The 11,230-nt window shown below is 42.6% G+C and overlaps 1 protein-coding gene across 1 annotated transcript; it reads right to left on the bottom strand.

Annotated features, from left to right (window-relative positions):
• Positions 1-7,397: 7,397 nt before the first annotated feature.
• LOC149184448 (uncharacterized) lies at positions 7,398-10,898 on the bottom strand. The gene has a single exon (XM_089415340.1). The coding sequence runs from the start codon at positions 10,896-10,898 to the stop codon at positions 7,398-7,400; it is 3,501 nt and encodes a 1,166-aa protein (XP_089271466.1).
• Positions 10,899-11,230: the final 332 nt, after the last annotated feature.

Genomic DNA, 11,230 nt, shown 5'->3' on the forward strand with positions numbered 1-11,230 from the left:
ATCATAGTCGCCCACGAAGTGATCCATTCCCTGAAAATCTCTCGAGCCCCAGGCATGCTTATCAAATTGGATCTGGCCAAGGCATTTTACAGGCTTAGCTGGACCTGTCTGGAAGGTATCCTAAAAGCCTATGGGTTTGATCAACGTTGGATAAAATGGATCCTGTCTATGGTTAGCTCCCATGTCATGTCAATTATCCTAAATGGCTCCCCCTCTGAAGCTTTCACTCCTTCCCGTGGTCTAAGGCAGGGAGCCCCCTGTCTCCTTTCCTCTTCATCCTGGCTACAGACGGCCTAGGCAGACTGGTTAAGGCTCAGGTTTCTAAAGAATAGATAAAAGGCATCCACATCTACGGGGAAGATATTCTGGTCTCCCACCAGCAGTTTGTGGACGACGTAATGCTTTACGGTCAGGCCACCCTCAAGGAGGCCCAAAGAATTATCAAATCCCTATCTCAATTTAGCAGAGCCTCCGGGATGGAAATAAATAAAGAAAAATCAGAAGTGTTCTTCTTCAACACCTCCTTGGCAGTCCAAAGGTTCCTGGCTCGTACTCTAGGCTTCAACAGAGGATCATTCCCCTCCAAATACCTGGGAATCATGTTAAATGAGTACCAATTCCGGTCGGCCAACTGGAACCTGCTAATCAAGAAAATCCGCAACAGAATGGAGAACTGGACCCACCGCTCGCTAAATGCCCCAAGTCGGGTAACCCTATTGAAATCTGTTCTGCAGGCAATCCCAAACTACCAGCTCTCTTGCCAAGCAATTCCTAAGGCTGCGAGCCAAAAGCTAGTCTCCCTGTTCAAAAATTTCCTCTGGCAAGGGACTAGCAAAATCAAAAAGTGGGCCCTTATCTCATGGGAGTGGCTCTGTCGGCATCCTAAAGCAGGCGGGCTTGGACTTCGCGACCCCTTCGTCCTCAATCAAGTTATGGGCGCGAAGCTCTGGTGGCGATGGCTCCAGGGGGGCCCTGACCTGTGGAAGATACTCTGGGAAAGAAAATACGATGAGACAGGGGAAATTGAAGACAAATTGAGAAGCACGACAGAGACCAGAGGTTCTACAATATGGAACCTGGCTAGAGGCAACAAGGATCTGATAAGGGAGTACAGTTTTTGGGAAATCCGGGAAGGAGACAAAGCCAGATTCTGGGAGGAATCCTGGTAGCAAAGAGATCGTCTTATTCAAAAAGACAACCTCCATGCCATCCTTACCTTTTCGACCCAGGTAGGGGCTTCAACTGTTGGCAACTTCTGGAAGCCTGACGAGGCAAGATACTGGCAAAATTGGAAATTTAAAGAAGATTGGGCAGGAGCACCTGAAACCAATGGATGGAAGGATTACTATACAGAGATGGCGTCGCGGAAAATAGCAAAGAAAATGGGGTCTGACATTCTTAGGTGGGGCAAACGCATACAAGGAAATTTCACTACAGCAAAAGCCTACCACCTTCATACCAACAACAACCTTCATCCGGCAAACACCAATGGAAAAGTCTCTGGGAAATTAAGCATTGGCCTAAAATTTCTTTCTTCATTTGGACAGTTCTACACGGTAGAGTGCTTACCTGGGACCAAATTCTGCGGAAAGGTAGCCATGGCCTATCCCGCTGCGCCCTTTACCTCGCCCAAGAGGAAACCATGGAGCACCTATTGAACCACTGCTCCGTCAGCTCCTCGTTGTGAAACAACCACCGCAATTTGTTTGAGAGGCAACATCGTAACCAGCAAAATATTGTAAGCACAATCATCAATTGGCCAAAGAAGCCTTACCTGAACCCGGTTGTTAACCGTGCCTGGCTCCTCTCCGTTGGATTCCTCCTCTGGAATATCTGGAAAGCCCGGAATGGGGCCATTTTCAAAGCAGAAACCAGAACTACCGCAACAATCTGGGAGCAGGTCACCAAAAACCTCCAGGAAACAATCCTTTCGGAATGTTGGAAAGACGAAGACTGGAAAGTCTCGAATTCGGAAGAAACCATCCTAGAAAAATTAGAGATTAGACAGAGTATGGTAAACTGTGGGGATTCTCGAGCAGATAAGGCCAAAGAGGTGACTGAAAGTAACCAGTACAGATGCCCTCCACATGGATTCACAAAATTGAACTTCGACGGTGCTGCAAAGAACAACCCAGGCGAGGACGGCATTGGCGGAGTCTTCAGAGACGCAGAGGGAAACACTCTCAGAACTTTCGCGATGGACTGTGGGGAAGCTTCGAACAACGAAGTAGAGCTGCATGCTCTAAAACGAGGACTGGAAATAGCTCTCCAAGAAAACTTTAAAAGACTCCAAATTGAGGGGGACTCAAAGCTCGTAATTGACATGGTTAGGAAGCTCCAGAAGCAAATTCCAGCGGAAAAAATCAGCAAAAGCTGGAGAACCGCTTGGCTGGTAAACGAAATTGGAAAGCTCATTCCAAAAATTGACTATCTCCTCCCAACCCACACCAAGCACGCAGGTAACAAGCCGGCAGATTGGCTAGCGAATTGGGGTTGTCGGAACCAGGGCAAGGAAATTGATAGCGAGGGTCTGCCTCTTTTGCATCAGGAAGAGAAAAACCAACTCCAGCAACTTCTAAACGATGATGCAGGAAGGCAAAGCATGGGGAAAACGAACGGCCAAGATCAGGCGGCACGCAGCGGAGGCAGAGATCATCCTCATCAGCAAGGCTCGGACAGCTCCTACGTGGGAATAGGTAGAAGGGTAAGGCAGGCACATGACAGGCAGGTGACGGGGCATGACCAGAATGGCCGATTAAACAGAGGGGACATGCGAGCTGAGGCATCATTAAAGAAAAATCTAGAACCAGCTCTGGAACTCGAGAGAATGAGCAGGGGAAGGACGACAGGTGGCAACAGGAGTCAAGTTGGGCTACGGCAAGAGCAGCCGGACAGAGAAAGGAATGATGATGCATGATGTGGAAAGGACAATCCACGCCACTTTCCGAGATGGAAAAACCGGTTGGCGTGACGGAAAAATAAATGGACAAATGGAGGCCAGAATTTCTATAAGCCAAGTGGCGGCATGCTCGACACGACATTGAGTTAATAAACCCGAGAAAACAGATGGCAGGCTCATTTCGCTCAGCAAGAAGAATGACAAAGAACGGAAAGACGCCTGCACATCTCTGCGACCAACCCTCCTCATCGGCCTCAGCAAGAAAAGGTGGTATGTTTCCCTCTGTCCTCGTCCCTCAGGCATGCATGCTTGTTTTTCTGGTCTCTTGGTCTGGATGGATATGCTTTGGCCCTGTAAGCAGACCCCCTATCGCTGCGACGTTAAGGGTCCCTCGAGCTCCTTCTGGCTCCTCCTTCTCCAGTCCCTGGTGGGGAAAGTTTTGATTTATGGTAAGGCCATGTCCTGCTCCAAGAGTCAGGCAGTTTGTGGGACTCTGTCGGGTCTCGCCATGCTTCTGGAGGGTCCTAGCACCCATGATATTCTCTTCTCTCTGGTTATCTACTGTGGCCGGCTCCAATTTTGTTCCTCCCTTCCACTGACCAAGGCAGTTTGGTCTCTTTGCTCTGTTGGCTGGGGGGTTCTCTGAACTTCTGTCAGAAGGTGGCGGGTCTTTTACCAACGTGAACATTCTGGCCCTGTTCTAATGTCACGTGAGGCTTCCCATGCTAAGCTCGCTGCCAGCATGGACCAGACCCTGACCAGGCTCTATATCTCTTGCACTGACTCTCGGCTTTCTGCTATGGCAGGTAGGACCAGAGGAAATATGGCCCCAAGAAGGAACACTCCTAAACAGAAGAAGGAAGCCAGCAACAGTATTCACCCAAAAAAAAAGAGGCAGAAAGCCCGACTTCGATAAACTCCTTCACCTGATTGATGGGTACATGTCTGTCATTTCTCCTGAGGTCCGCGCTCTCATCCATGAATGGGAACGCGAGCTGAGGGAAATAAGTGCGAACTAGGAGATCCCCCATGAGGACTGGGCTATAATCTCTTACCCAAGCACTTCCAGAGGCAGGGACTCGTTATTCAATAGAACGTTACAATTCTACTGGATCATGAAGCACGTGGTTGGTAGGGCCATGGAGGTTAACCAAGTGGTGCGTGAGGAGGAAGATGAAGAATGCAAGCAAGTGGAAGAACTCCTCAAACGCCAGCTGTCGAAAGAATATACCTCCATAAAGAACATTCTCTTGAAAGAACTTGTGGCGGTCGAAGTTCTAGTTTCCAGAAACCATCTGCTGCTAAAAAACATGGAGCAATTGACGATGGAGCTGAAATGGGCCATTGAGCAGAAGATCCTGAAGCTGGGTGATAATGACTCTAAGCCAGCCCCAGTGAATCTGTCAGATGAAGATTAGTGGTGTGTTTATTTTCTATAATGTTTTGTGATGAATTTGAACTTTATCTGGGTACCTTCCTCTATTACAGTAGTTATCCTCGCTCTGAACAAGCAGAACAGTGGTTATGATAGGAAGAAAGAGTTAAACATTTTTAAATTTTGGTCCGGCTTTCAAGCCAAACGGTGGCAGTCTGGTTTCCCTCGGGCAGGCCAGCCACCCGAACTCTAGTTTAATTGTATTTTGATGTTTATGGAATGAAGAATTCCTAACCTTACAAAAAAAAAAAAAATCAAACGGGGCTTGATCATGTGATTAGGTGATGTGTCAGGGAGGACAAAATTTACAACATTTAAAAGGCTTGTCATGATGATCCTTGTGGGGGACACTTTGCAGATAAGAGGACTGAAAATAAAATTTTGTGACAGTGGTATTATTTTCCTACCATTTTCAAGGATGCGAATAAATATGTCACAAGTTGCAACAAGTGTCAACGGATTTTGTGGGGCCAATTAACCCACCATCAAAGTAGAAGTCATACATCTTGGTATGTATTCATTACATAACTAAGTGGGTGGAGGCAAAAGCTTTACCCAGGTAAATTGAACAAGCATTGGTTGACTTCTTGTATGAGTAGATATTTGTTATATTTCATGTATCATGAGAAATTGTCACAAAGAAAGGAACTCAATTCACCTCAAATATTATTCAAAATATCAACGATAAATTCAAGATTAAGCATCAGATGTCTACCCCTTACCATCCACGGGCCAATGGATAGGTTGAGGTTACGAATAAGGTATTGGAAAATATCCTAACCAAAATAGTGCAGCAACACCATAAGGATTGGGTTGAGAATCTTCCAGAAGCCTTGTGGGCTTATAAAATCACTTGGAAGGATACTATGGGTTTCACTCCATATGAGCTTGTGTATGGGAAACAAGTTTTTCTCCCTATTGAATTTGAGAACAAAACATTTAGAACCACTTTGTAAGTGGGAATGGAGCTAAAGCACAAAAGCACCAATTAGATAAACTTAATGAGTTTGATGAGATTTGACACGATGGCATCCACCATATGAATGTTGTGCAACAACAACACACAAAGTAGCATGATAAGTTTACAAAGAAAAATAAATTTAAAGAAGGGGATTGAGCTCTTTTGTTCGACCCTAGATAAGGGGATTTCAAAGGTAAATTCTACACTCGATGGTTGGGGCCTTATGATATCGAAACTATGTTTGATAATGAGTTTTTATGACTTTTTATTATTGATGAGGCATGAACATTGTTAATGGAAAATGGGAATTGATTAAGGTTGAATTGAAAACCCCAATCTAAGGAAGAATTTATTCAAGGGTTGAAAAAGTAATCTGATATGAAGGCCATAGAGAAATTAGATGCCCCACTCTCCTCTATAGCTCTTTAATGTTCCAATGCATATGATATCATTAAAAAAAATAAAAGAGAGAGAGAAAGATCTGGCAGTGAAAACCTAGCTTCCAGGTGCTACCGACACAAGTAATTTCAGAAAACCATATTTTCGTTGGCATAAATAGGAATTAAGAACTTCCAATTGTAAAAATGCTTTCGGAATAATTGGATGGGCTTATACTGGAAATCCCGAACTATGGTTGGAGAAGTTTGAAAAAAAGAAAAGAAAAAACAGATAGTAAATATTGTTGGCATGAATCTCTTTAGCGTCGCTTTACATCAATATAATTCATTTTGCAGCAAAATATATGATTATTGCTTATTCAAGGTTATCCTTTAGAATCAAATCATATAATGAATATAAAGAACAATGGAATTATTTATGGCTTGCCTATGCTCACTGGCGAGGTACTCTTTGACTAATTCTTATTTTCTTTTCTTAATGTATGTAGGAGCTAATAACATGAAAATTTACCATGAGCATGCCTAATTTATTTTAAAGATCAGTTTCCTTTCTTTAATTTATATTCATGCCCTCCTAAAATACACAATTATTGATTTCTCTCTTTCATAATTTTATTACTTATTTCATGTTATAATTACTCTCCTCACAATACTTAACCTAACCTATTCTCGATCTACATGTGCCTAATATAATACCTTACCTAAACTCAACTAAACCCGAAATTATATCTTATCCTAAAAAAATGTGTATCCCAACATTATTTTTCCATCATTCTAAAGTCACCCTCATTATTTAACGGTCGAACTACATGGCATAACATATTTTCACTCATATTTCATAGCAGTCAAGTCATTTTTGTATCTTGTGCCATTTCAAAACATGGGGTATTATTTCACAGCGTGCATCTTCATGTGACTGACAACAGTGGGATCAAATCATAATAACGCAACTAAATGGCTGATAATTCACATCAAAAGATGGTAATGAGCATCAAAGAGGGGAATGATGACATATTTTGGTTTAAATTGTTGTTAAGACAGGTTATAATTGGCCTCTGAGTCCAAAGGTGAGGTGTTATACAGGTTATATTAGAGCACTCGATGGGAAAAGTGTGGAAAAGTAGGATGGGTGGGACTATAGTGTGAACAGAACCTGACATTTTGGAATCCACAAAAGCTAACTAGACAGCATGGGACATTCTTTTTAGGGATGATTGGATTAGGTTCTTGGTGAAGTTCCAAAGATTCAACACTCATATTTCACTAGAGTTTTCCAAGACTTTTAATGGTGATAGGGCCCTGGTCTGGACACTTAACATTCTCATGAACGAAGAAATTCTAGCAGCAATCACCAAAATTCCCTTGAAAAGTGAGAAGTGGTATAAAAACCTTAAAATCTGGAATGAAAGTTGGCATCTGTTCATGGAAGATCTTCCATTATTACATTTTCAAAGAGAAAAATCTTCATAGATTTATATTAAGACAATATAAAGAACATAAGATATGGCAAGGGACAGACACCTTGCATGCATGTGAATGCAAATGGATCAAAATTTGACAGTCATAGGATCCCCAAAGAGATCAGAACTAACATTCAGAAACTGTACAATATGGTATCAAAAGCAAGATCAGCTGCTATCATAGTCATATATAACAAAAGGGGCCTATATGCAAAACAGGTAAACAGATAATGAAAGAGAAAGATCATATTCCTGGGATGAAGAAGTCTTGAATGAGATAAGAAAGATCACCATCCGAGACCCTCAAAGACCAAGAACCCGGCTCCATTGTAAGACCCTTCTTCGACAGAAGGTCAGCTTGATCATTTCTGGAACGAGGAATATGGTGAATTGAGCGGTGTTTCATATTGCTCCAAAAATGCATGATTCTGTTTAACCATCCAGACAGATGAGGACAGCTGATGTGGCATGCACCGCTAACATGATCAATCATTGATTTCGAATCACCATAAATTGAAATGCTTTGGATGTCAAAAAAAACGCAAAAAGCAAGCAGGCCTGCAAGAGCCCTAGCCTCGGCCATGCTGTTTGAGCCAATCCCTCCATTCCAGGAAAGAAAGTATTGCAGCTTGTCATGCATAATAATGTGGACACCACATCCACAAATGTTATTTTGCTCAGCCCCATCAAAGAAGGCACATGGAGCCTCGATGGAAATGTCATCCGACATCTTTTTGCAGTCTTTTTTCGTCTTGACTTTTTCCAAAGGCATCAAGTCATGAAAGGCCATTATGCGCTGCAGAATTGACTTAAGGGGCTCCTTTGACTCTTGGAAGATCTTGGCATTCCTCCATTTCCATAAGCACCAGCAGGTAATAATAAACAGAGATCTCCATGAGTGCTTTTGCTCGCTCCACCATTGAATAGCAACCTGTACTGAAGCAAAAACAGCGTGAGGAAAACCATAAAACAGAGAAAGTTCATACCAGATCTGAAGAGAAGAGTTGCATTGGAAGAACATATGGAGGTTAGATTCCTCGGCAGCTTGGCACATAGCGCATCTGCTCAGCCCATGCCAGTTTCTCCTCCTCAAGTTCTCCCATGACAGATTTCTGTTGTTAAATACCAGCCACGAGAATAGGATCATTTTGAGAGGACACCCCGACTTCCATAAGCACGGAGGGAAAAGAAGGTTGGAGCTTGGAGCTTTAGGAGAGATCATGTCGGCATAAATGTCTTTTACACGAACATGCATCTTTGCCTTTGGAACGGTCCATATCAGATGGTCATTGGTTCCAGAACGATAGATTCCCAGGCTGCATAAAGCTTCTTTAACTGAATTCCACACCGGGAGCAGCGGACCTGGCAGGTGAAGATCACGACCATCTTTCCATAATGGTATGGGACCATTCCATGATGCGATCAGTTTATCCCAAGTAAAGCATCCATTTCTGTGAAGGAAAATTAATAGATTTTGAGGAAAAAACAAGCCTTCTCGGCCACTCAATATGGGATCGATACCGATTAGGATTCGGGAGCCAGAGAAGAGATTCCATCTTAAGTTCTCCAGAAAGTATTGTTGGACTTTTCTGAGGCTGAGCCAAATGGCTGAACCTTGCCTGGTTCCAATAGATCCCCTTCTGTACCAAAATTCCAGGTCTTTTCCTTGCATGTATTTCTTTCTAATAGAAAGACTCCACAGCCCATTGCCAAAAATGCCTCTCCACAGCGATTTGCATAAGAGCGCTCTTCCAAAGGATCGCATATCAAGCAAGCCCCAACCACCTAGCTTCTTAGGCATAGAGATTTTGTCCAGCTTCGATAAATGAATTTTTCTCTGATTTGATTTTCCACCCCATAGAAAATTTGCCGAAAGTCTGTTCATTTTATTTATGATGCTAGCTGGAAGGAAGAAAATATGAGCCCAATAAACCGCTAATTGCGTTAAGACTGCCTGAGTAAGAACAAGTCTGCCTGCCAGAGAGAGAGTCTTAAACTCCCAGCCTGATATCTTTTTATAGAATCTTTCCAATAACCATTGCCAGTCTGCTTTCGAGTAGCCCTTAGCCTTTAGTTGAAATCCCAAGTATTTCAGCCCGTCTATGATCGGACTCTGAGCAATACCCAGTAACTCAGCAATCCAGGACACCATTGCCATATTTGTATCATTATGAAAAAGGGTTGATTTTCCTTTGTTGATAACTAAACCAGTAGCTTTCTGGAATCTATCAAGAATTTCATTGAGGCAGGTCCAGGAAGCTCTGCACAGCATGGCGAAGATGAGAACATCATCAACAAAAAGGTTGTGTGATAAATAGATGTCCTTGCAAATCCTGACCAGCCTGCATCTCTTTTCATCAACTGCTTTGTTGATCTGAAGGCTGAGAGAGTTCATCGCCAAAATAAATAAAAGAGGAGAGAGGGGGCACCCCTGACGAAGACCTCTTTCTGCTGAGAAGAAAGGAGAAGGAATTCCATTTATAATGACCGAATAACGAACATTCTCTACACAAGACATAACCCAGTTGATGGAATGAGATTTTAATCCAATCTTTGCCAGCAAACATCTCAAGAATCCCCAATCCAAACAATCGTAGGCCTTCTGGAAATCTATTTTTAGAATGGCCGAATCCATCTTTCTAGATATCATTGAGAACAGACTTTCCTGAGTAATGGAAACTACATCCAATATGTTGCGCCCTTTTAAGAAAGCATGTTGGTCCTTAGTGATAAAGGAGGCCAGAGTAGATTTCAATCTCTCCGCAATAATTTTGGAGATAATTTTGAACAAGATATTGCATAATGATATTGGTCTGAAATCTTGGAAGGAGACCACCTCTGCCTTTTTAGGGATTAGGGCAATCAGAGTAGAAGAGATGATGTTGTGAATACTTCTGGACATCCGGGATGCCTCCGCCATCCGCAACAGGTCGCTTCTGAAGATGTCGAAAAAATGAGAGAAAAACTCTATGGGCCAGCCATCTGGCCCAGGGCTTTTATCTTTTTTAAAAGCTTTGATGACACTTTGAAGTTCCTCTTCAGAGATCGGCTGGAAAAAGCTTTCATTCTTTGCATCATCGAACATTAATGGGGCCAGTTCGATACCCCAGAGGATATCCTGAAAACCATTTGCTTCTTTTCTTTTGTATTGGTTTTTAAAATATCTCACAGCTTCGTTTGTGATATCCTGTTGGGAATGATAGAATCCACCTCTACCATTGCTGATTCTCCAAATCGCGTTTTCCTCTCGTCTGGCATTTGCAAAGTTGTGAAAAAATCTAGTGTTTCGGTCACCGTCCTTTAGCCAGATTGCTCTGCTTTTGAGCCTCCATGAGGCCTCCTCCTGGTCCAGAAGCTTTTGTTTTCTTTTTTCCAGATCTCTTATGAGACTTTTGATGTTGAGAGGAAAATTATTTGGGTCTGTAGCACTTAAAATACTGTCCATCTCTTTTTGAATGTCAAGAAGCGCCTGTCTGTCCTTTTTCCTTTTTTGGTATTGCCATTCCTTAGCCACCTTCCTCAGAGATGCCAATTTTTCTCTAAAGGTCATGAATGGGAAAAGGTCTGACTTCGAAAAATCCTTCCACGAATTAGAAATAATTTCATTGAACGCTGGGTCCTCTAAGTAGATTTTATTAAATTTAAAGGGGTAACCCAGCCTGAATCCATTCTCCCGCCAGCCGAGGAAGATGGGCCTGTGATCAGATGTGAAGGCATTTCCTATGGATGATATGGGCATACCCATTTTGTCAATGATGCTAGCATGCAGAATGAACCGGTCAATCCTCTTAGCAATATATGCTTCTCCCGTCCTACTGTTATCCCATGTAGGCATCAATTTTATGGGGACAATGTCGACATAATTTTTATTTAAAAATTCCATCTTAATCCTGTTAGCAAGCAAGTCTTTTTTCCTACATTTTCCCCAACATTCATCAGAGCTTAACGTCAGATTTAAGTCTCCAGCTATCATCAAATAATCAAGTTCAAATATTTCTGAGGCAAACAATTTTTTCCAGAAAGGAACTCTGTTCTTATAGGGCACGTAGGTATTCAGAATTTTGATATTTATACTTT

Source organism: Pinus tabuliformis, chromosome 3_2, assembly GCF_031772625.1.
Source record: "Pinus tabuliformis cultivar Carrire ecotype Pingquan chromosome 3_2, CPIR1, whole genome shotgun sequence".
Classification (NCBI taxonomy): domain Eukaryota; kingdom Viridiplantae; phylum Streptophyta; class Pinopsida; order Pinales; family Pinaceae; genus Pinus; species Pinus tabuliformis.